We start from the raw sequence: 27,223 nt of genomic DNA, 5'->3' as shown, positions 1-27,223 counted from the left end.
TTCTATGCATAGTGGGAAAATTGCACTTCTTACACATGCATAGTCGAGGGGCTGCTGCACACACAGGGCTCCCCACCGTTCACAACAATTTCACCTTTCTGTTGTTATATTGTGTCTCTTTGTAGTTTAATTGACTTTCCATCAGGAAATATTGAATGTCACTTTCACACCCTGACCTGTCTGCTCCCTGGTCATGTCCCCGGTATTTTTCCAGTGCTGGTTTTCTCTAAGTCTCTTTATTAAAACTGAAGGGTCTACATCAAATGTATGAATCCTGACATTAAATTGAAAGCTCCCCCCAATTTTCTTTTCATTACATCATTCCAAAATGTTACCCTCCTGAACAAGCCTCATCAGCTCCACCTAGCAGCAGAAGTTGGAACTCAATAGCATCTTTCTGGGAATGCTGGGTATTATTACTGAATCAGACACTCGTAGAGTTTACTATAACAGTTTATAATCATCCCCTCGCTGGCCTCAATGCTTGATTTGTTTACAACGCTGCGGTCAGAGCCAAAAGAAAGGCGTACTGGATCTTTGCTTCCCGTCTAAACTCCTGGTTGTAAGAACCTGTAGAACTGCTGGTCACAATATATAGAGACCTCAGAAATATTACAAATGACCTCACACTTTTACAACATAAAAAAAAAAAAAAAAATCATGAAATCCACTCTACGTTCACACCATCAGCAAGTATAGGAACAAATTTATTTCAATTTAAAACAGATACCTTGTCATTATGTTTCTCTCTTAGAAGGCGATAACGATCGTAAGTCATGTTCATGTTTGAATGAGGATCAGGCAACAGTGGTTGAAACAAATACATGAAACACATAAAAAAAAAATATGGCAAGAGTTATGTAAATCAATAATCGATAATAACCAACTGATTGAACCCCCTTTATTAAGGAATCTGCTTCAATGAAAACATCCAACCCTCACTTCCAACACAAAATAAACAGCACATGCAATTGTAATTACAGTTTCTTAAAAAAAAACAAAAAACAGCAGATTATCTTTTAAATCTTCAATCTTAAATACAGAATAAAGTGTTTTGTACTTAATCATTTATCCTTTTAGTCTCTGGTATGTTCTATTTAAAAAGGGGAGACCATCTCGGGCGGTGGTCCTTCTGATGATGACCACAGCGTTGGCACTTAAGAGAGAGCCGGGCTCTAGATAAAGAGTGGGGTTGGCACACTCAGTATAATACATAATTTACATTTGGTTTACATACAAAATAAAAAGGAAAGAAAAACAGTATTTTATACAACAATACACAACTGACCTCCAGGTTTCATTGGAGTGAGGAAAAACAAATCATTGTGGTCCTAAATAATAGTGTTCTGGTAATGTCTTCTTATAATACACAGAGAAAAAAATGAAAACATACGCACACCAAAAAAAAAGTGGGGGGAGCAAGGTTAAGTTTATGAAAATGCACCGACTTCATACTGATGTCCAAAGGATAAGTTTGATTCCACCTATTCCAACTAGCCCACAGGAGGGAACATCAAACACCTCCCGGCCGCCACAAGGTCACAGAGCACGCTTTGAAACCGCAGCAGGCTGGGAACGCCATCTGTCGCTATTCAAGGCAATGAGAGGCAATAAATAAGAGAGAATTGTAGTGAAAAACCAGTCCAGTATATTCACTGGTTAATGCTCCAAAAAACGGACGAGAACGAAAGAGCAAGAAGGAGATTTAAGTGTCGCACGCGGCTGCCTTCCCTCTGTCCAGCTCCTGTACGCTGAGATAATGTTAACACACTGCAACGACGGGCTGCCAACAAACTACCACATCCACACTAAAAAGAGAGTCAGCCCTTCACCATGTGCCAGAGTTGTAGTGTCAAGTTTTAAAAATACATCAGTTTCTTCACTATTAAAGTAAGCTGCACTCAACACACAGTAAATCTCAACACAACCATTGATAAATACTTGGGTAATCATACTGGTATAATCGTTCCACTTAAATACTGGCATCAAGGCCCTCTTTATGACAGCTGTCTGAAGGATGGCGGTCTGCTTCCTCCACAAAACAAGGTTAAGTGTAATTTACAGCAGACAAAATGGCAGTTTAGGAACACACTGGCATTATTCAAAATATGTACTTTAGCACCATTAACTTGGATGGTTTTCAAACCTTGTGTAAGGTGTTACAGTTTGATTTCCTTTTTTCCAGGCAGCTTGTGGTTTGTTTCAACAAAAAAAAGCAAATAATTGAGCTGGTCAGGTCTCAAACAAAACTCATCCATCTAGTTTCTTTGTCAGTGTCTTTCATTGTAGTGTTTCTGTTAAGTTTGAACAAAACTCTCAGTTTATAATGTCACAGTAATCTCTGAGCTGTGACTTTAAGATAGAATGATCCCAATGCAACAGCTCACACTGAGGTTGGCATCAGTACTGGGTACCAGCAGATTCTCTGAGATATCAGAGGAGTTGGATCATTGCATCACTGCCACATGATGCGTTTATGTTCTGAAAACAAACGCCGGATTTGGGGATTTAAGGCAGTTTTTACCATTACTTTGATTTAAGGATTGGTGCAGATCTAGGATATGCTTACGTCGACCAATCAAAAGCTTTAAGAGCTTCTTTGAGAGCATCGCTGCTCGCTGCCACAATTATCGCGTAACAACAATTTGAGAAAAGGGGGAAAAGAAGACCCACAAACCTTAGTGTCATTAATAGAAACCAGAAGCTGCCTGGTTAATTGGAACTCAAACTATAAATTGTAAAAATGCTCAACAACGAAGCTTAAGATTTGTAGTTAATGGGTTAAAATACACAAACACCAGTATGACCATTAAGATTTCTTGGCTTCAGGTAAAACTCATACTTGGGAGGAAAATGCAACACTTGTCCTGGTTAGCAGTGTCTTTTAGTGAGACGTGTTTCTACACTGCGAGAGGCGTTACAGGTAACACTGTGATACCAGTGCAAACACACGTGAAGTAGTGAAGGTCAGAGACACATACTGGGTCCACCTAACTCACCAAAGGGCCAGATACATCACAAAAAAAGAAACAAACACGAAGAAAACTGCTTAGTGTTGGTAAACGCTCTCTACACACACACCTTATATTTGCATGAACACCCTGCCTATACTTCTTAGAACACATACTGCGAGTAACCTCCGTTTATAAAGAGGAAGTGGATGACTTGGTTCTCTGTGGTCCTGCACTCCAGCCCCAACTGCCTGATGCCTGATGCACTGTGATAGCCCTTAATGATGATGGAGGATAAGTCACCTGTAGAAAAGGTCAAAGACCAAAAAAGTATCTGCAATTCACTGGCACTATCAAAGCAAGCCTCAAAAAACTGGAAAGTAACAATGCAAAAAAACTGACAACAGAATTTTTTTTTGTTAAATTACAAATAGCAAGCATGGACCACGGGGGGTCTTCAATCACTGATTTAAAAAAAAGTCCACCTACTTTCGTACTGTACATTTTTCTAGGTATGCATTACAGCGCTGCGTCTATAAACCAGGAGGGAATACGAGTTTCTTGTTTTTTTGTTGTTTTTTTTCTTTTTAAATCTAACAAAACAAATGTGAGGGCTTCTAAAGAAACCAAATAGTATTACAGATGGATGGAGATGTGATGGCAAGTACAACGGGAAATGTCGCGATAAGAAATAGAAAGCAGAGATAAAGTCCTTACTATACCAGACATTCGTTTTTTTGTTTTTTTTACAGCAGTTCAGACTCAAGTAGGCTCCGCCGTGAGAAAAGGAGCACTTCAACATGACAGAATCAAAAGCAGTCAAATTAACAACACCTTCAAACCTGGTCCATAAATTAGATAAATAAAAAAAAAAAAAAGTCTTTAATTACTCTTAAAATCATCTTGTCACCATACTGTGAAGATTTTTTTTCTTTTTCTTTACCAGCCCTAGTTTGTGTTACTCTGGCGGCAGAGCTGTTGCAGTAGTGTGGAGTTGTGAGGCTGGTTAGGAGGAATGTCTTTTCTCTGACTATTGCTCCGTGCCGATCGTTTCCTCAGCACCAACCAGCTCTGCGTAGTCCTATTAAATCAAGTGAACAAAATCCATAATCACAGTATCAATTCTACCATAAATCCATAAGAAAAACTGTGTGCTAACAAAAGAAGTTAAGATTATTTTTTTTTGTAGTTTTTCTGTTTTTTGCCAAAGATGGTGTACCACAGAGCATTTTTTGTACAGGAGTGTTTTGTGTATATGTATTTACAAACAAATATACACAAACAACGTTAGCAGACTTCAGAGTGCGTTTTCTGTGAAAGGATCATTGCCCCCACTCCCCTTCCTCTCACTACTCAACAGCACTTTATAAACAAAGTGACTATACAGTAAAAAAAAAAAAAATGAACATAGGCACATTCCGATATAATGGATGACTAGGTCACCATCAGGAAGTGTGTCTGATTGGACGGCTGAGTGACCCAAGGTGTGACGTCATCAGTGATGTTACCACATGGATTCTCCTCACACATCCAGGGCGCGTTTAATTACCAGCTTCTATTTAGTTGAATAAGCTACTTGCAGCCCGAGCTGCAGATGTGCTCTGTGGGGTGATGCCTACTGATGACCCCGGTTAACCCTCTATATTCGCTTCCACCAATCAGAGCGGCGCCTGTGTGGAGAGCAGGGTCCTCTCACACGCTACAGGTGTTTTTGTACTAAGGGTGTGTGTGTGTGTGTGTGTGTGTGTGTGGGGGGGGTCATTGTATATCAGTGCATAGGACACACAGAAGATTGTCCATGTGAATCCATACAGAAAACATCTGGAGGGAAGCCATGTGATTACCTTAAACACAAAATTACAGATATCTTAAAATGATCCTTATGTCAAGTAAATTTCTGGTCGCTTCTTTTTAAGATGACTTTGTTTGTTTAAACCAAATTTTTTTTTTAAATTGATTTCTCCCCTTATCTTATCGCCATCCCATGTAGCTATTATCCGTTTAATAGAAGTAGCAACAGATCTCTATCATTAAAAAAACATTAAAAAAAATCTCAGCAACGAATAAATTTTGATTAGCTATGTCTTGCCCTCTCATGCTTTTTGTCTTAAGTGTGTTTATATATGCATTTACATCATAATATATATATATATATATATTTCTATTTTTTTTCCTTTTGTTTTTTCTCAATTGTGGGTACATTCATAGATGCGAGGTGGAGACAGAATCATCAGCCCCATCCCCTTGCGTCCTCACATCCTGTACGACTCACTCTGCAGTATCTGTCCTTCAGCGCTCAGCCACTGGTCCTCGGGTGTTTTCAGGAGATGCAATGTTCGCATCCTTCCACGCCGGCAGGAGCTCAGAAAGGAGATGACAGAGGATCTGATCTCAAACCGCCAACCTCATCATCAACTCCGTAGGCCAAAAGAGGGTTTGATGCCGCTGGTCACCCAAACACAGCTCCTTGCCAGTCAATGCTGCGCCAAACACAAACGCACACACAAAAACACACACATGAAAGTCCCCTTCAGTCACTATACAGCCCGTGTGAAAGGTTTGTGTGCCAGATGAAATGTGCCAGAGCCGGCAGCCGGGGCCTTATCTGACACACGGAGCAGCTTTGCGAGGAGCGAGGATTCTGACACAACAAGCTGCCAAGTGAAGAAGAGGAGGGTGAGCTATGGTGTAAGAGCAGGGGCGGCATTTGCAGATGGGAGGATCTGTGAATGTACTGCACTGGGGGAGGAAAGGAAGGGTCCTGTGTGTGTGTGTGTGCGAGTGTGTGTCTTTGTGTGAGTCGGCATGATGTGTTGTTTGATGCATGTGGAGCTGAGCGCACACTCCAGGAGAGGTGTGCATTTGTGCAATGGGGGAGGAGATGTGCGTCGTACATGAGCCCTCACACCAGGTTGTACTCTTTGAGGTTGAGCTGTAGGATGGTGTCTTTGACAGCTGCAAACACAAAGCGGATGTTCTCAGTGTCCGTGGCACAAGTGAAGTGGGAGTAGATGATCTTGTCGCTGTCGGGGTTTAAGTCCACGAACATCTTGAGGATGAACTCCCGCGCAGCCTGTGCATCTCTCTGGGGACCTTCAATTTAAAAGACAGATGAGATCAGGTAAACATGCATACAGTTCCCATCGAAAGGACTGTTACAATCTGTCCTAATATCTATATCACACTCAGTTTCACATATGTAGCGTTGATCTGTTGGTGCATTTAGTGTTTGTCTGTTTCATGTGACATCATCATGAGCACTAACTGGACCCACATGAGGAAAATCTAGCTCCAGTAGTGTCCAAACATTTTTACGGCACCTTGTGTTTCTATTTCTGACGCCACCTTGAACTGTGCATTTTTCAACATTTTCCAGCTAATTAATAAGTTATGCAAGTCATTGTTAGTCTCATTGCTCATACAGGTCAGGAGATTGATTAAATAGTTATAATCATTCACAAAATCCTTTGTTTTGTGATGCTTTGTTCTCATACAGTCAACCAGAGTATACTCGGCAGCGGACACACAGCCACCTTTTCTCAGTCTGGTTGCTTGGTCTAAACCAGGTATAAAACCATGTGACACTAAACGGAAACATGTACCAGACCTTGTTTGAACCACACAAGTCAGTTGTGAACGCAACTTAAGTATCACATAGATTTACAAAAGATGGATACATACACAGCACTTTACATTGACACTGTCTCTAGGTCAAACACGATAACATCAGTGTTTGTCTGGGAAAGACTATGATCAAATCCAACTTCAGAATAATCAAGAGCTGAATAAAAACCACACACATGAACACCAACGTATAGATGATCTCACCATCGAACTCTGGGAAATAGTCCACCAAGTGTGAGTAGGAGATCTTCTCCTCCAGCAGGTCCTTCTTGTTGAGGAAGAGGATGACGGAGGAGTTTTGAAACCAAGGGTAGGTTATGATAGTCCTGAACAGAGCTTTGCTCTCCTCCATACGGTTCTGGTGTGTGTGGGGAGAAAGAAAACGGCGCAAGACAAGGGTTAAAAAAAATACATGTTTACAACACAAAATTACATATATAAATGCTGTATTTGTGTCAAGATAGTTTTGATAAATTAATAATTTTGAGTAAATAATGTTTATATAGGTGTTGTAGATACTGTACGAAAAACATGAAAAACGAGCCGCGTTTGTGTCAGCCTACCTCGTTGTCCGATTCCACCAGGACCTGGTCGTACTCACTCAGCGCCACCAGAAACATAATGGAGGTGACATTCTCAAAACAGTGAATCCACTTCCTCCTCTCGGACCTCTGACCCCCTACATCCACCATCCTGGTGGTAGGATGAATGTGAAGAGGAGGATAATAAATGAAGAAGCAAAAGGGTCAAAACACATCAAACAAATCCTGGTTTCCTAGTCTACGTGCAGTGATCTAGACCAAAACAAGCTTTTAACCCTTCCAATTATGGTTTTGAATCCATCATGATAGATTAACATATTATGAACCCTGCAACTCAATACTTTGGTCCCACAGGCTTGAACATATTTGCTGGTGTGTCTTCCTTAAACATTTTCAGCACATGACCCAAATAGAAATAGTGTTCTATCCTGGGATGCATGACATTATATTTTTACTTGCATGGAAAGAGACATCAAAAGTGGAAATATCATTTATTTTGGGCCCTGACCATTTCTTTGTCCTATTTTTTAACAATTAACACCTGATGGACTCAAAACCTTAAGAGGAGACATAAAAGTCACAACTTTTATTCCTTGAGGAACTAAACAGTGTAGTTCTCTACATTTGGCAAAAGAGACTACACAAGCTACAAATAAACTATAAACAAATATGAATTTTCAATATGGTACAAGTGAGTCATGCAAGTCCCTGTGAAAATGAAAGCATCCCACTTAAGACAGAGCTAGAATCAGTTTTAAAAAGGATTACCACTCAGTTTAAGAAGTCTTTTATATTTTCAGTCCGTTAAATGTCAATTCAACATTTCGAAAGAGCAGGGAACCTGGAACCTGGCTAAGTGCAATCGAAACACACCAGTGGCTGTGTGTAGCCAACTTTTCTTCTTGAAGGGAATACTGGAATTCTTAAACTAAGTGGCATCAATCTGGTCAGAGTCAACAACACATCTGATACCAAATCAGTCTATACCCCTTATGATGTGTTACAGTGTAGATGAAGGAATCCTAAAGCCTTCATCTGTCTACTAGAGAGATTTGTCGGCCAGCTCTGTGTGTGTGTGTGATAAAACGCCAAGCAAGAACAACCGTGAAGTTTTGAAATGCACTCTAAGAAGATGAATGGGGGGGGGAAAGGGGGGACATAAAATAAAGGACAAAAGAATATATGGAGATGGGTACAGGCACAAAGGAGAGGACAGACACAGGACAGGAAGCAGTGTTGAGATGTTAATGAAAGGTACAGGGGGCACCTCTGATGGTGGGATCCTTTCCATGGCAGGGCGCTTCCTGCATCACCTAATGAGAAGCTATAAGCTCAGAAAACTGCAGCTTAAGAGATGGACTAACAATTTAGGAAGCAAAATATCAGATGAAAACTGAATTCAGCTCATGTCTGCAGGCAGATAGGCTGGCGTCAGCTGAAACTATTCATGAAGAGCAAATGTGACTGATAATACCAGTGAATCCTCCACAGGTTTCTCCTTGATAAGGTCACCACTCACTCATCAGGGAGTTAAGAGCCCCAGTTTCATTAAACTTTCTTTTCTGACAACCGATTCAGTAAAATCGTATACGTCAGGAACACGTTTGCTTTAAAAATTAACAAAAAATAAACACTTAATAAATACAAGGCATTCCGGGATGCTGAGGTGGAAACCTCCAGACCAGGTGCAATGTCATCTTTAAGAAAAAACGCACAGTTCATAATGCATGGATTACGCCTGGTGGTGGCCCAGTCCACTGAGGTCCACAAAGACCCGGGGCCAATATAGGCCCTGCAGAGACCTGCTACCCAAAATAACATTCCTCCACAGTGGAGAGGACGACCTCGTTTCTTTTGCCAGCCGGAGAGGAGGAGGTGACCCATTTACAGAGCAGGCACCAGAATGTAGGACTTCATGTTCATTAGGGTGTTGTGTTACATGTAGTATGATTGCCGTTGGTGGAAGGAGGAGGAAGAAAGCGTAAGACTATGAGAAGCCTGTAAAACGATAAGGATGTAATATTTATGACAGGATCTTTAAAGAATAGGAATGGGTAGTAGACACTAAAGATACAGGTTAAAAGTTCATTAATGCGGAGGGAAACATTGTTCAGGTCGGGCTTTTGACAAACAACACAACAGATGACTTATGAGTTAATGATGTCACTGTGTAACATGGAGGGACTCATTCATGTGCGGCATCTTTCTACCTGAAAATGATGCTTTGCAAGTCGAAGGGGTACTCTATGATTCCTGTAGTGGGGATGCGCACTCTGAGCACATCCTGCTGCGTGGGAAGATAGTTGCAATCAGCAACACGATCCAGATCGGTAAGATAACTACAGGCAGCCCGGTGGAGAAGAAGAGGGATAAAGAAAAAAAAAAAAAGAAAAGACAGGAAAACAATTATATAAAGCGTGACAGGCAATTACCACAACCTCCCTGCCATTCCAGGAAGTGCAGATCAGTCCTTTTGAGGAAGCGTCCCAGATAAGGTCACATCTCAGAAAAAAAGGGATGTTAGTGAGTGTCACTGCTCCATCAACACTCTGCATTCATAAACCAATGTAAGACTTTGACTTTACTTGACTCGCTTTTTAATCAACAATTTGCAGCGAGGTCAAGTGGCTTATGTTGCAGACAGTGAAGTGGTGTCAGTGACAGTAAAGTAGCAGTGACTTCAGCAGGAGGAGCAGCGGCACCTGGAATCCGATAAAGAAGATTTGGACAAGTGTGATCTCAAAGATAGCAGGGGACTTGTGCAAAGTTTAAAATTTACTCGATTTCAAACTGTCATCATAGATTTTATAACAGCTTCCTGGAGGATCTTTGACATCACAGTCCCTTACGTGTTCATCTTGTATTTGGTGGCTGCTCCCCACATGCGTCAGTGCAGCATGTCTGGCCTTAGGCTTTAATCCTGGGGTCAGAACCTCAGCACAGTTCTGGACACAAACCACTGATATCTGATCAGGTTAACCATCATGGCCCCAAGGCTAATTTTTATCTAAACATAGCATCATTTTTATTTTTTTATTACTAAACTAGTAATTTGGGCTGCATAAAGTTTGGTAATTTCTTTTTTCCTTTTCCTATTTTGGTTTAATGGACACCATCTTGAATTGACCACCTCTGAACTGATGGGTTAATATCCTGACAGTCATCAGTGGTGTCTGTCCTCTACCCATGGTGATGCTGCAGTCCTGGTGCCTTGGGGGTACCTGAAGATGACGTTCTCCAGGTCAAATGGGTACTCTATTATACCCGTTGTGGGAACACGGACCCTCAGCACATCCTGCTGGGTGGGAACGTATCCCTCCGCAGTCACACGGTCTATATCGCTAAGGTAACTGGAGATATACATGAACAGTGTTGATAATACTGAAACAAAGACATTAAAAGCTGTTCTTGATTCCACTCACTCAAAAACATACAGAAAAATACATAATGTAAACATGTACAAAAACCAAGCACACCAGCATGCATGTAGACCTGGAGTAACTTCTAACTGTAGTACAGCAATATCACAACCAGGGGGCACTATAAAGTGAGTTAAGTACCTTTGCTTTTGGTCCTCCTGTCATAAATCATCACAAGCTCATTGTAGCAAACCCACAACCACAGAACAGGAGGTTGACACATTTGAGTGGAAAAGCAATGGGTGTACACATTTGTCATTTTCTAATCTGTGGTATCCCTCACTGCTGACATTCAGACAGTAAACACAAGCCTCAAACTTTAATATAAATCACGGTAGGTTGCATTAAGAAAAGGGAAAGAAATGGAGTGCGGATATTTTAAAATAAGCCAAGACTTTTTTAGAATGGACTTTGTGTATTTCTATCAATTCAAGACCATGGCTTCATTGTCATGAGACATTTACATGGATACCAATGTTCCAATATTAACCAGATTTAGACAACAGTCTGAATAAGAGAGCGTCATGTAAACTGTATTTTCAGATTATTTTAACTTGAATAAGGCCAAAGTATGAATAAGCAATGCTGGATTTGATTCCAGGAAGGTATTCTGATATTAGTCACATTATGTAGACATATATACATCACTATCGCATTATTACGTCCTGTAGGAGTTTTCACAACAGTTTGCGAACATCGTCCAAGTGTAAAATATATTTTTTATATAGAAACAAAATACTCGGAGTCCTAATCAGACTATGCTCTCTAACATGCAAACTGGAGTATGAACAGAATATTTTATAAGAAACTCATGTGTCTTATTCAGAATAAGTCAATAGTCAGATTATTGGTGTCCACGTTAACTTAGTCACTGTTCTGCTTCTTTTATTGGTTGACTAACAGCATGAAGTGCAGGTCAGACACTCAAGTCCTCACAGGTAGAAGGCGCCTCAGTGACACATAATAGAAAATTATCTAGAAAATATATATCCTAACTGAACCATGGCGGGAGATACCCAGCAATTTAACGCAAAATAGTGGCTTGTATATTCTTCATAAGGCATCGTTAAAGAAAAAGGAGGTGAATGTCTAAATCTGTCAGTCAACACTTTGTGCAGACAAAAGGTTAATGTGCTGCCCTGCCCAGTATAAAACCCACAAGGTAATTTTAGACATGCAATTACACACACACACACACACACACACACACACACACACACACACACACACACACACACACACACACACACACACACACACACACACACACACACACACACACACACACACACACACACACACACACACACACACACACACACACACACACACACACACACACACACACACACACGCACACACACACACACACACACACACACACACACACACACACACACACAAATCCAAACACACCCTCATTACTCTGAGAACTGTTGTCTTCAAACCCTGCATGCATGTGTGGTTGCTAGTAAAAACACACAAACATTTGACATCGACTTGCATTCATTTCCTGGAGACTTACTGTAACTCTAACCATAACTACTACTTGTCTGACCCTAACTTTAACCACTGAGCCATAAAATATGCGTTTGTCCCCAATTGACTCCTCAAAGGATGCCTGCAACTGAAACACAAATTCATGTATTAATTGTTTCGTAAAATCTGATTGCTCAGCAGTGTTTTGGGAATAGAGAAATTTGATTTCATCAGAAGGACCAGTTATCCTATTTTATTTTTGTAATTTAGATTTGTGACAGATCCAAATAAAGTCTTGGCCGATGACAAATTCTGCAATAGCTAATGAAGGATCCAATAGTTTGTAATTTTCAGTTCCCAAACCAACGTCATATACACACAATTATGCGAGTGCACAAACAGGTTGTATCAGACATTCACACAAATACCACTGTTAAAACCTAGACAGACATCATAACCATTGTCTGACAACGAAACAAACACACAGACCAACGTACTATTTAGTAGAGTCGGACAGCTGGTACTCTCTGCGGCGGTCGTAGGCCTCCAGGATCCCCGGGTCGGACCACAGGCATTTGATCGCTGAAATGTAGGGCTTGTCAAACCCAGTGATCTTCTCAATGTCCACCTCCTTCACGAGCATGGCATTAGACTGGAAATCATATGAGAGGGAAAGATAATGAGATAGGAACACAAAAAGACAGAAAAAAAAAACACAACCATTGAAGAATACATTTCCTCAAATTTCCATCTAAAGATATTTTAGTTTTTCTATCTGTAGATAGCTTTTGTTTGCTGATCCTAACAACCCACTTATTCCAAATATCACTTCATGTCCACAAAATGAGTTTTCCACTGAAAGACCTAAAACACACAGTTGGTCTGGGAAAAATAATAGAGTGAGGGGTTGTAGATTGACACACAGGCTAAAACGAGCAGCAAAATGGACATTTTTATATATATATATATATATATATATAAACAGCAGATAATAATTGGGAAGAATGTCTGCCAATGTATTAACCATGTCTTAAAAAGAAAGGATTCAGAATCAACAAAATAAGATGGAACTAAGTAGAGCAGATACTTCCGCCAGCGCCCAATACTCCCTTTATATTCAATCAAGCGGCAACAAATTTCACACACTTAGATACAGTACATGTCCCTTAAATTATCAAGATCAATGAATTATTCCCTAGGAAAAATAGTAAAAAATGTCCTATACCGCGTTGTTAAAGAAGGTGAAAGAAAATCCTGAATATGCACCAATACATTTATGTGTTCTCCCCTTACACTAACTGCATATTTCTACTAAAGGCAGGTGCATGCTTCTGCTTTTTCACGGGCCCACAAGTGCAAGAGCCCTTCTGGGCCCTTACGTGCTTATGTATCTCTTCTTACGTCCTTACGTGCGTCTCCCCATTTTTCGAACTATACCGCAAAGCTCTGCGAGCCTTACGCAGGCAGCAAGGTATGTGATTGGTCCGCTAACTACATCCTTTCCGGAAGTCGCATTTCCGGTTTCATGCCACATAATACCGGCAGAAACAACGGAAGATTTAGAAGAACGAATATGGACCAAATAGAAGAGCGTTTGGCAGAAGAGTTCCGAAAATATGACCACTTGTATAACCCGTGACGATGTAAATAAACAGTCGTCACGGGGGTCAACCAAACCAAACATGCAACTCTGACAACGAACTTTGTCGAAGGTAGTCTTCGACAAAAAACATTACTCCGCCTACTGTTCTGGCGGGGAATTGCATTGTAAGACGCGCAACGCTAGGGGAAGCATGAATGACATAAAGTCCTGTGACACAGCTGCGTGACTAGCTGCCGACGCAGTTGCAGAAGCATGTGCTGGCCTTGAGTTTTGTGGAAATCTGTTAAGTTATTTTTGTCTAAATTCTCTTATAAGCAAACCAACGAACAAACAAATAGACAAATAGACTGGAGAAGTTAAAATGATGAAGTGATCCTTACGAAGCACCGCACTTGTGGTTTTCTGTCGAACCGAATAGCGGTAACATTCTCCTTGTATCCCAGGTGTAAATCAGTCCTCAGTTAGAGCTTCAAAATAAAACACTAGCAGGCCTCTGTGGACTGGAACTGAAAACCACTGTAGCATAGACTATAATTATGTTGTTGTATTGTGCCCACACTGCCAGTAAGAAGTTTATTTTTAGTAATTTGACTGATTAGAAAACATGCCTAAGTACAAATACTCAAACATTATCTGGAGGGTTCAGTTGTATATTATGTCATGGAGCTTCTTAAATTTATTTGCCTTTTTCTGATCGTTAGTGCAATGTAGAAGATTCAGTATTACACATTTGAAATAATCAGAGGGGACTAAGGATTGACAGGATGTAAAATTTGTTTCCTGTTCATATTTTGGTGGGTCAGAACTTACCCGATTCTGTTCATATTTGTACGGGATTTTGAGGGTCTCGGTGGCGCGGATCATGGCCTGCATGGAGGTGAAGACGTTTTGGTAAACAAGCCGGATGAAGCCCCTTTTATCTTCGTCTGAGTATCCGGCTCCATGGATGATCCTCATCTGCTTGATGAAGGTGCTCTTGCCACTTTCTCCCGTACCTGAACACAACATGGAACACAAGAGTTAGAGGCCGAGACAAGAGAGAGGCACGTACGATCTAGTCTGTCATCACATCCCGAGTACCAAGAGAAAGTGAGAAAGAAATAGTGAGAGACGTTGAGATAAGATACTCTTCAAAGAATAAGATGGCAATCAGGATTTGCCTCTAAAGAAAAGTGGCATTCCTCATAAACTTGCAGAATCCATTCCCTGAAGTTTCAATACTTTACAAAGGTTTTCACACTAATGTAAACAGTGTCAGGAATAATGCTGCTGTCAACCAAAGACAATGGTCGGTCAACTTTTAATCATACCTGCAGAGGGAAAAGAATCTGCAAAAAATAACTCAATTGGCCCAAGTGCACTTCATCTGGTTGCCTAAGTAGCATAGATGAATTATAGATGAACATGAAAGGCTAGTATTTGGAGGATGTTAAATCATTTTAACTTAACTATTAGACCAAACATAAGGAAATATAACAACTAAACACAAAGGGTGGAGCATCCTGAATACAGGATCCTCATTAGTACCAAAACAACTAAAAGCCAAATCTGTGACAAAAGCCAGATGCTCCATAAAAGGCAAAATTGATGCCAGTTGAAGAGATCCAAGAACAATCTGCATCTATCTGATGTTGAATCCGTGTTCATTAATTTCTGTTTATCAATAAGCTCAGCAAATCAGCACAACCTGTTACAAATTAAGTCAAAGTAATGGCCTAATTCCTCTCAAAACTCGATAAATGTCAAATGTCCCTTTGAGTCAGTTTCAGGCATTATGAAATCCCTCCACTGGGATTCCAAGTTGATTAACTAAACTGGTTACGACTGCTAATATGTGAAAGCTTCTTTGTGCGACGTCAGGATGCTATCTGAGAGTTTGGAAAGAATCAGAAAATATTTTCAAGAGGTCGAAGAAGAGAGACAAGTTGGGGGGGGGGGGTTCAGGCTAATTTAATGATGAGGATATAGACAACACCTCCTACATTAACATTAAAATGTCTCTGTCAAAAGGTGACAGCAGGGGTCGTTGTCCAGAAGTTGCATTCCTTCAGTGATCCTCCTCTGCTCTCCTGAGTCCGTATCTGGATGTAAGATCAAATAATAACCAGGTGTCAGGTTTCAATATTTACCCATATGCTAAATGAGCCCAAGATATAACTGGATTATAATGCACAGTCCATACAGTTCGTATGTTTCAACGAGCCAAAACCTCACAAAGAATCACAATCTCTGAATTCAGTGAAACACTTGTTTTCCATTGTTTTCGCTTGTTTTACAAGATTGACAGTGACTGCCAAACAACCCCCCACTTGCTGAGGGGGGTATGTGGGGCCTAACCCACGTTTCATACAAGTCCTCGGTTGTACGATTTTTGTACGTGCCCAGAAACGCCACCCTCAGGCAGCCCAATAAGAAAGAAAAGAAAAATGCTGATGGCATCTCAGTCCTCAGTGAAATCAAAAGGCCACAGCACATCCATGATATCTGTAAAACTGAGAGGAAAAGACGAGGAAGAACAAAAACAAAAAAAAACACACACACACACATACACACACACAACTCATCACCACCTACATTCAAGGTTTTTGAAGAGCAGCCATATTTCCGTTTCCATGGCAACCCGATCCTGTCTACCTCTCCTTTTTCATTCCTGTGTTTTTTTTCCTCCTTCAGTTTCTTTTTTTCTTTTTAAACACCTCCTACCCGCTCTTACTCTCTCCTCTCTTTGGTAGCAGACAGTAAATATAACTATGAGGGCCTCAGGCTTGCTCTGTGCTCTTCATCTTTCGGTGCACTACAGAGAAGAAGGGCCTCGGTTGGGGGTGGGGCTGGTCTGAGGTCAGTAACAGGGGGTTCCTAACACCAAGGACTGTAAGCGCAGTTGGCAGAGGTAGCCGCTTCTCTGCTGATGCGTGAAGAAATACCTTAATCCCAGAATCAGAATTTGGATTTCAGCACTGTGTCTATAAGGGGAAGATGACCCTCCTCCATCTTCTCCTCTCACAAAATGACCAATTTTGGAGACCAGGAGCATGTTAAGCCTAGTTAGTATAAAGGTCATCAGAATTTTTCCAGGGTGAATCAATGCATTACAGTAAATGTTGCACTCTGTTGCCTACAAGGTAGTCATCTAATAACAAGTGTGATTCTCTGTCTAACAAAAGGAGTCAAGTACAGATAGTGTATCCTTTGTATTGGGCTGCGGCAGTAGTGTCCTGGTGGTGACTGCCGACTGTCTCAGCAAAGAGCAGGAGGATCTCTCTCCAACTTTATGTCTGATTTATTTCGCGTGACCCCCGTCACAAGATCTCCCTTCACTATGTTCTCTTAACTGTCGTGTCCTGCCTTCACCAGACAACACACTGTGAGCCTCTGTCTTCCCTTTTTCCGCCACAGATTGTACCAGCGCCAGCCACAACCGTTTCCATGCCCTCACTAACTCTCCCCGTCAGATACACGCTCATCCAACCCCCAACCCCTCCTCCTAGCCTCACAAGCCCCCACCAGCCTCCCTCAGGCTAGATTTATGCCCCTCCATTCTCATCCCTCTCTGTCAAGAATTTTGGATATTCATAACTAGAATCCATCCATTCTTTTTTTGTAATGACCTAGAAAAAGGAGGTCACCTTTTAATAGCTCACACACTACTTGGGTCTGATAACACTTTCTGTTCCAGGTAGCTACGAGTGTGTGTGAGAAAGAGAAAAAGAAAGATCTCAAATTTATGGCCCAATGCAACAGTGCAAGGTACACTACACAGCCCACACACAAGCACTGGTGTTTTGTGGAGCCAACGTGCTTCTTGGAACAGCGTTAGAAGTCTGAATCAAGAGAAACCTGACGGAGACACCGAGAATAAAATTAAAACTTAAAGCGTGATAGCCAAATTAAGACAAGCCAGTGCAATGAAAACCGTATGTAAATAGCAACAGCTATCCGTGATGTAAAGACACCAAACACTTCACCTGTATCCTGTTGCCAGGCTAGCTTTCATAAGCCGTTTACATAACACAACTGATGTCAGCTTGTGACACAACACCTGATGGACTTGACACACCGCTGTCTTAGTGCAGCAGCTGTGATATAGGCCAGGTATTCGCAGGATCACCTTTATTTGGCCATGTCCCCATGTGGTTGGCTTGTGCTTCTATCTGGGAAGGGAGCAGTTTGAGGTGTGAGGAGGACATTTTGAGATATCTAGGACATTTTGACCAGCCCTAAACTCCTGACACTTGATGTTATGGTTCAGGTAAGTCAGGTAAGGTAGTCAGGTAAGGGTAAGGAATAGACATTTGGAGGGTATCTGCAAGTTTCAACAACCTAAATTTAAGAGTTTTTATGTTATTATGTTTTTATGATATTTAAAAGGCTAAATTTAGGTTTATTCACTTTGAGCCCCTTTTAAGACCAAGTGGAAACACTGATTTAGTTGTGATACTTGCGGTTAGGGAAAGGAACTGGGAAATATTATGTTAATGAGTGTTCTCACTAGGAAGTATAGTGTCTCTAGGGCCTGCTGTTTTTACACGGTCCGCTCATATCTTATAATTCTTCCTTCATGCTTAATATGCAGGCATGGGAGGCCACTAAAGACCTCGTGCACAAGCAGAGCAGTTCCTGCTAAACCCGCTCTGTGATGTTCACTGGTGCCACAACTTTCAATGAACAGGAGAAGCTGAATATTATATTATAATTCGTTTTTTCAGTAATGAAAATCAAGTTAAAGTTTGAAAATTGTGATATCGATTTGACGTCATAATGCCCAGCCCAAATAAATCTTCATGCAACATTACACATAAATATAATGGTCAAATGGTATGAACACTGTTGGCTTAACTGTCCTTTCAGGAACATTTGAATGGACACAGCAAAGGATAGGGTATTATAAAACACCTCAAAAGGTGTCTGCCTTAACCTTGAAAGATACTACATGAATCAGACAGTCACAAGGCTAATCACAATGAAGCGTGGGTCTCACTCACAAAATTTCTCTTTGGAAACTGGCCTCTTTCAGACATGCACAGGGATCAAGCCAAGACAGCCTAGAGCTACACAACAGACACACCAGCTGCCTAACCAACTGTGGACACACACGGATCCTTTGGTCAACCTCAAGGCATGGATGTTACCTCCACTGTGATGCCCCATTTCTTCCTCTTTTCTTCCAATGACCTGGGCCATTCAGACAGTATAGGACTCAAAGACAAAAAACTAAACAGGATGATTTTGCTCTCGTTTCTTTTGCAGCTTTCCAACATGTGCTGCTTGTTGTTGGGTTCAGGGCATGACACTGCTGCTTTGTACCGGTGCCTCTGCATCTGCTGAGTGCTCTGTGTGTGTGGGCTTAGGAACTGTAAATTGACCATACCTGAAATAGCATGCACTGCACATAAAAACACACACATTAATTTGACCAACTTAGGACACCTTTGTCTGTTCACCATTGAGTATGCCCCGAGTGCTGTTCTCGTCGAGTGGGTGTGGGTGAGCAAAAAAAAATCTTTTTTACAAAAAATTTGAAGCGAGCAGCAGTATTTAGTCGGCAACACACACTGCGCTCAGCTGCTTCTCACTAAAAACAACCAAATCCTAGATGTTGACATAATTTCTTAAGCCACAGCACTTATTACAGAGGCTCAGAGATTTCATTAGATAACATCACTGTTCATCCACACGTGGGCAGAAAACACTGTCAGAACGACATCCTCCAAAAATGACAACTGTACTCATGGATGTCATTTTAAATCCAACGAGAAGCTGTAAGTGACAGAGTTGAAACAGTATGATCAGAGAGAAGTGTGGGCTCTACTGTACACAGCAGCTGGTGGGAGTAAACAGGAATGAACATGCCACCCTGTCAGCAGAGAGGGCTGAGGAACCTGGAAGCGAGGCAGGCTACGTACCCGTCCTGTCAGGGGACCCGGGGTTAGTAGCAGTATGTAGGACAGTCACCATCTAGCCTCGCTCATCCCCATATCTCCAGAGAACCAGCCTTGACCCCATTTAAAAACGTGTGTATGTGTGTGTGTGTGTGTGTGAGCGCATTCAAATGTACACTAGTGAGCAATATGAGTGGAAAAGAGACCATGCCACAGAGAGAGACAAGAGTATGTGCAAGGCTGACTGAGGCAGAGTGACGATTTGAGCCTTGACTGCAAACATGCAGAGACGTAGAAGGAGCCTGGATGGAGACACTGTTTGTGTTCTGTAATGGAGAACATACGCTGCATGCTTACATCTCTTACATCACCGAGTGAGGGGTGACCCTCTGACTTCAGGTGACTTTAATTGTACTCGTGCACTTTGAGTTTATAAATAATCCTGACTGGCAACAGGACATTGTACCGAGTGGCACAAATTTAACCGAATCGGAGAAACTCACTCACCATCAAGCTCATGCAAACATGCAGTACCTCGTAAAATTATTCCTCCACATTGCAGGTGCATGACAAATATTTCTACACAAGCTGAGGTATTGCACAGGGTAGCTGAATTTTTTCCAAATCCTCACATAGGTTTCATGTATTTTTCAGGCAAAAACGGAACCATAAGACTTTCTCCAAAGTCACATAAAAGGTCATCTTTGCACTGCATGCAACCTTCAGGTTTAAGGGGCTGAACATGAAGTATTACCCACCTATCTCCCATCATATTCTTGTCTTTTCTAAAAACATCCTTATACAGATATGCAATAACCCCAAAAATTCAAACATACCTGTCCTTCAGTGTACTCAATATGGTCTCAAGATATATAAATATTTCCTTATTAGTAGTAATGTTAGCAGTTATATCGTTCTGTCCTGCAAGTAAAGAGGAAAAGGACTTGTTTTTTACTGGAGAAGCACATTTCTTTCCCACATTAATGTCACTATAAAATCTCAAGTTATGCACACAACTTTCTGAATGACGACAACCACGAGTTGGGAAGGCTGCAATAATGTTGTGAAAGGGTTTTCATAGAGGTGTAGCGATGCAGGTTTCACATCTGTTCTTCAAAGATATTCTTCTAATTACTTTCCTTAATACTACACTGAGAATAAATGACAACTAAAGTGTATTAGAGGCTGAAACTATTTATTTGGCTGTTAGGTTGTTATAGATATATCTGCACTTGGGCATGAAAGAAGATAAATACTCAAAATGTGTATGTATATTCACATTTGTTCACCAGAGAGACGGTTGCTGTTTCACAATGCGAAAAGGTCCAATACAGTAGATAGCTTTAGCCGTTTCAGACATGCCCTCCAGGTAAAATCCGGAAATGTACCCAGGGTTTGCCTCTTACACATTAGGGCTGCTCAATTAATTGAAATTTAAATCATGATTACGATTATTGGGTCAAGCGATCTCCAAACTACTATAATCGAGTTGAAGCGATTATTTGGCGTTTGTTTCCAAAGAGCGCATGCACAATTCAGTCCTTCCCCCAAAGCATTCAGCGGCCCAGCTGACTGGCACTCACTCTCAAGCAGCTGTAAAGTGAAGGAGGTGAGTGTTGTGTGTGGTGACCGGCGGTGAAAAAACAGCACGAGTGGAAATGCAGGGAGGCCCCCCATCCCCCCCCGTTTGATGGACAAAAAAGGGTTGAAAAAGTTCAAGCAGCAGCACACCATGAAGCGGCCACGCCGCACACGGCTTTTCTCAAGCGTGCTCCCGTCTGGCTGTTCAGACCGGGCCCGCATTTCCTCGGCCGGTCAGTGGGTCAGAGAGTGTTAGGGTTGCCATCATTAAGGGTTTGAATAACCGGGCACCGATATCCTGGTTTCAGGGAGGAATAAGACACGCAACCGTCATCAGTGTTTACCTGAACCGGAAGTGATTCACTTTATTGGGCACGCTCCAGTCATTTAAAGAATAAAGTATAGACTTCGGAATAAGGGTACATTAATAATCGTTTGAATAATGGTGATTTCGATATTGTCCAAAAAAATCGTGATTATGATTTTTCCATAATCGCGCAGCCCTATTACACATGCACAACAGCATAAAATCCTCTGAGAGGTGGAGCAGCCGGTTGCAGCAGTCAGAGGCAGGAAGTGACGTATTCACTCTGCTGTGGAGTTTACAGATAGATACTTTATTGATCCTTAGGGCATTTAGGGAAATTACGGACATTGGTGTCAGCTCTTATCACCACAAACTCTATTGACTTATTGTCCGTGTCTCCTACGTGTATGACGCCGCTTTTTCATCTGTCGCGCGTTATAAACATCATTTAACACCCCCCCCACACACGCGCTCACGGTGCATACAGTGGTGGTCCCCTGCTGTATTCACACATTGACATCTCCTGGATTTCAACAGACTTTATCCTAGGAGGTAAAAGCAGATAAAGTCTGTATGGTCACAATTCCTTAATAACCATTATCAAAGAGATCCTTGTTAGCAGCTCTCATTTCACACTAATATAATAAAACTATTACTTTCTAAAAAAGAAATTGTGAAAATCTGTCTCATAATAATTTCCATAGTCAGGGTTATTCGATTTGACAATGATAAAGATTTCTTCAGTAATAACTGACCATCCACATAGTTCCACATTCACTGGCATTAAAAGTAACCGACACACACACACACACACACACAAAACCACTGAGGAGTAGCGCTAGAATATCTCTATTGCCATATATGATCAAAATTAGACGGCTTGGCAAGCGAAGTAAGGTCAGCAATAAACATCTGAGCCTAACCCCTGATCCTCTTCTTGGTTCAATCAGACAGTTCCTCTGAAGGATGTCTTAACCTGGAAACAAGAGATTCTGCTGAGATGGAGGGGATCAACAGGAACAAGTCAACCTATGAGAAGCTGAGAAAAGACTGTACTATAACACCATGTCTGGGATGATGTGCTACCAAGCAGCCCACAGCTTCTTGGCTGTCGAGGCAACATTTACCCCAGTCTGACCCATTGCTTAAATACTATGCTTGATGACCAAAAAATTGCCTTCCTGAAGCCATTCTAAGGATGTTTTGCTGATTCTGTACATTCTGTTACTTGGATTTCAAGTGAAACCCACATTTTTCACAAAAAAACTAAAACAAATGCCAACTTTTACACTGACTGCTCGACTGCGAGCCTACAGTCTACCTTGATCAGCACTTTGAGAAAAGTGTTCGTGCTTCCATCTCGATTTGCTGACCGATTGTTCACTCCAGCAGTTAATTTACCCTATGCAGCGAAGGCCACAGCTCCTGGCCCACTGTGTTTTGACCAAGTAGAGGCAAACCACTGGTCTGTGGAGCAGGAAGCTGCTGGTATGGCCTGATATGGCCCTCAGTGACAGGCAGCCAGACTGCGGGCATTGCTGCAGCCCTGGCAGAACTGATTTCTGACCAAGTGGCTGAGGATGTAGGTGTGATAGATTTTACAAACAAAACTAACCTTCACATCTACCCTTAATGGAAGTCTAAGTCTGAAAACCTAATGCATGTTTATGGCATAACCTCAAACCTATTTGGATGAGACATGACAATAATGGCAATGTACCATGACCATATAGTAAACTCTGCAAAGAAAGGAGAGGGACACAGAGGGAGGGTGGAACCGAACCAATGATTGTAACGGTTCGGGGTACGCTACACTATGATTGTATTAGGTATTACATTAATCTGGAGCAGAAACGAATCGAAAATGTATCTAACTGCCAACGTTTGACTATTTCAAGAAAAAATTACAACGATTCTGTGGTTTCAGCTTCTTCAATGTGAACATTTGCTGCTTTACATCACGATCAATGGATGGTCTTTTCATTTGGAAATTCTGGACGGACAACAGAAGCTGATTTAAGATATCACCTTGCACTTTTATCTTGAATCTTTAAATGTCATGGCTAAAATATTTAAATTAAATGAATAGAACTAAGTTCCAACTACTCACAATGGAGTTTTTTCTACCGTACATCAATCACTGTAAATCCAGACACTGAACATCATATTATAGCACGTCTCAACACTATAATATTTCGGGGATAATGCTACAAAAGTCTTCACCGCAGAAACCCATTTTCAACTAAAAGGGTGCAAGGAGCTGTGGTTATATTACTGCAAGCCCAGCTGAAACGTACATCCATCTCCTGCACATGCACCTAACTGCATGCAGCTGATGACAGAATATCTCCCACAATACCATTATGCACAGTATCACTTTCCTTGTTCTGTAGAACACACTTGATGGAACATGGTTGGTTAAATGGTTAGAAGCTGTGATTGTCTTCATCCTCCAGTGAGGTGAGGAGAGGCAGGAGAGCTCACTGTGGGCCTGAGAACAGTGTGAGAGGATAATAGGAGTCAGTGACATCTCAAAGTCTGAGCAGCGGATGTGTTTAACCAAGCCTATTAAGACCTGGACTAATCCTGCCTTACACGTCCTTATCCAAGCGTCCACTGACAGCCTTAACTCACACTGGATGGACCACTTACAGCATGACTGGTTGCAGTTCTTGTTTGCCGGCAACCTGTCACACAGATGCTTTGAATAATTGTTTTTGGATGTCTGTCGAAATCAGGGGTCGACTGGTAACAATCAAAGAACAACACATTACAATTCCAAAGAGAACGATGCAGCTGCGTGTAATCGATTGCCTGAATCTCAAAATATCTTGAATCACTTTGTCAGTCCATCCTTTCATTGATCACCTGGCAAGAGAAATATGATGGCAGCACACAAGCAAACCATTTTGAAAACTGATTGATGAAAATAACCACCCTTTCCATCTGTTCACCTAGGCAGTCAGGTAGAATTAAGCGCAATGGCGATTAAAATGTATGACACAGATTACAGTATGTCCCATCAACGGTGTGTCTCTAGTGTGGCCTACTTCTCCAAGCAGAGGTATTCAGCAGGGAAATGAAAGGAGACACACATGTCAAATAACCAGGGCTGCTTTTGATGGGCGAGAAATGAGAGCAAACGTTTCGAAATGAAGGATGTAACCTAGATATTCTTAATTGTCCCTAAAATGGGCACCCGCTTTCCTTCCAAGGAGCTTTGGCACTTAGAATTGGTTCTTCGTAGAGGCTATGGATGCACGTGCGGTTGAAAGTTCATCTGTTAGAATTTACACACACACAAACAGGATAGATTTTCCTGAAAACAGCACAAGTGGAAAATGCATAACCCAATGTTCTTCTTCATGTCCACAGAAGTATGAATCAATGCAGCGCAGGGCAACTTGTTCAACAGCAGCTCCCACCTGCCCACACACCAGCTATAAAAATAGATAACCTACTCAGCTAGACTCCAGGATGCGGGGGCCAATCTCTCAGTATCCTTGTCCACTAGGAGGGTGGGTTTGTGACACTGGGTGCACACTGACATTACCAATAAATAGGAATGAACTAGCTCCAGGCAAGGTCTGCACTGAGGCACCTCAGGTTGTACAAATGTTATGCAACCCTGTGAGCAACAGTGTAAAGCAAACCAAAGCTGCTTCTGCAACCGGGGGACCATCTTCACCTGTTAACCAGCAGCAGCTAACAAACCACAGGGATTAGCTTGCAGGGATGTTTTTTTTTTTTATGTCAAACTAGCCTGTAAACGTTGACATCTTAGTTACCAGCAATGCCAAATGAGACGATCGTTGTCTGCACACCACACGCACACACACATGAATAAAGCGACAGTAAGGGTGGTTAGCATGTTCTCGCCGATATGCACATGGACCAGGAAGCTCAACTTATTGGATCAAATCATGTCACAAGCGCTCCTCACTTACAGAAACCAGGCTCCCAGCTAGCCTCCTTAACTAGCTGTATCTGTTAGCATGGGCAGGAAGGCCCGAGGAGGTTCGTCTTGCACATAGCGACACAAGACAGCACAATCAAAATGGGAGCACATGAGAAAATGAGCGTGGCACATACCGAGAAGCAGCAATTTCAGCTCCCTCCGGGAGTCCCGCTTGTCTCGGCGGAGTTGTTTGTCAATTTCTGCATTGATTCGTTTCGACTCCTTCGCCTCCTCGCTCAGGCAGCAAGCCATCATGGACTCCAGAGTCATCCCCTCTGCTTGTGGCAGCCCGGTTCAGACGGGACCCGACAAACACTTGCCCACGGTTCGCTGCGTCTTCTTTTTTTTATCCCCCCGGTCCCTCGCTTTCTGTCTCGGGCGAGGAGGAGGCGGTCTGCACGGGGCTGGACGGATTGAAGGCAGGGAGGATGGATGGACGGGACTGGGGTGGAGGGGGAGGGGAGACTAAGCTAAAGGGGCCTCGCTGTCAAGTTGCCCCCCCGGCCGGGAACAACTGCGACTTCACCCGAGTGTTCTCGGCAGATCGCTGGAGACTCGGGCAGGGGAGGGGAGTCGGGAGACGGCGGGGCCTCCCTGGGATGCTCTGCCTTAGCGCTGGGCTAATGTTTAAAAAAAATGCCTGCAACAGATTAGCCACTTGATACCCCCCTCTATCACTCTGTGGTCGGGTTCTACCTCGGTTTCGCCTGTCGCCGTGCTCCGGTTCTGTCTTCGCAGTCCGTGGTTCGAAACCGGCAGTGTCGCGACATCCAAAACCCGTTAACGGTCGATTTCTGTGCAACGCTAGCAAGCTAGTTCACGCTAGAAAAAAAAGTGGCAGTCCTCGCTACTGAGCTAACGTTAGTGATAATAGTTATTGCACGACCCTCCGCTCGGCAACTAACCACACTAGCTAACGTTAGCTAAGACAGACGTGACGGCTACGGTCGCTAGCTAGCTAGTCCCAGCTAGCTCACCAAGCGACGCCTCTGCTAATGTGGTGCCAACCCCGCAGTGAGTGGAGCGAGCAGCGGGCTGGTTGAAGGAATTTTTCCGCCTAGCTAGCGACGGCGGGGCGGCATTACATCCCGACTCATTTTGACGGTAAGAAACTGAAAAACGATTAAAGGCCGTCGCCGGAGCCTGCGAGATAAACCCCGAAGAAACGAAGGAAGAGGGGGACGAGATGCGCGTCGAGGCGGCTGCTTTGTGCCAGAGATGTTTTCACAGGGAGCAGCTGGAACAGGGTGGGCGCGCACACATGCACGCTCACACTAGGCTGATGCCAGGCAAGGAGGAGGAAGAAGAGGAGGAGGAGGAGGAAGCGTGGTGTTGAGTGACAGACGGAGGATTGCATGAAACAGATTTGTGACAGTGATTGAACGAGATGGGATTTCATGCAAAACACACGAGAAGTGGGGAGACACCGATTCTGTAGTCTCTGCACAGCACGTGAGGTCACAACCGAACATCTGCTGCCATTCAAAGATCTTCCCAGTTTAGAGGAGGAGATGTGTGAAAAGAGAAAACACTGCAAATCCCCATCACTCCATCAGTTTACCTGCAGCACCGGACTTGACAGATTATAGGTGAGGGCTGAGGAGGCACTGCGATGTGAAAGCAGTGATATCTAGTGGCCTTGGTGTGCAGTTGCATGTAACTCCACCATCCATCCATCGCTTCTTTAGGTTCAGAGCCTCAGCATGTTTAGAAATAAGCAACCAATGACACTCAGTAGTAGTCCCTTTTAAAGGTTCAGAGTGTAAGATTAAGTGACAGTCAGCGGTGAAGTGGCCTGTCGCAGCTGAATACCCCTCCCCTCATCCCCGATGAAACATGAAAGAGAACCTGTGGTATTCTTCAGTTGTTATAAAACCTCA

At 42.5% G+C, this 27,223-nt stretch overlaps 1 protein-coding gene across 2 annotated transcripts; it reads right to left on the bottom strand.

The window, feature by feature from the left end:
* Positions 1–689: 689 nt before the first annotated feature.
* On the bottom strand, positions 690–26,964 carry gna11b (guanine nucleotide binding protein (G protein), alpha 11b (Gq class)). 2 transcript variants are annotated; one of them, XM_062396845.1, is made up of 8 exons: positions 25,478–26,964; positions 14,429–14,613; positions 12,513–12,667; positions 10,339–10,467; positions 9,328–9,456; positions 7,139–7,268; positions 6,780–6,933; positions 690–6,044 (listed from the first exon to the last, which is right to left on the bottom strand). In XM_062396845.1, exons 1-8 carry the CDS (start codon positions 25,611–25,613, stop codon positions 5,854–5,856), a joined length of 1,209 nt encoding a protein of 402 aa, XP_062252829.1. In that variant the 5' UTR covers positions 25,614–26,964; the 3' UTR covers positions 690–5,853. The 2 variants fall into 2 exon arrangements, with proteins under 2 accessions (XP_062252829.1, XP_062252827.1); XM_062396843.1 differs by lacking the exon at positions 10,339–10,467 and having other exon boundaries at positions 25,478–26,959.
* Between the last annotated feature and the right edge of the window lie 259 nt (positions 26,965–27,223).

The sequence above is a fragment of the Platichthys flesus genome, chromosome 10 (genome assembly GCF_949316205.1).
Source record: "Platichthys flesus chromosome 10, fPlaFle2.1, whole genome shotgun sequence".
NCBI classification, from domain to species: Eukaryota; Metazoa; Chordata; class Actinopteri; order Pleuronectiformes; family Pleuronectidae; genus Platichthys; species Platichthys flesus.
This window is presented reverse-complemented; position numbering and strand designations above follow the sequence as displayed.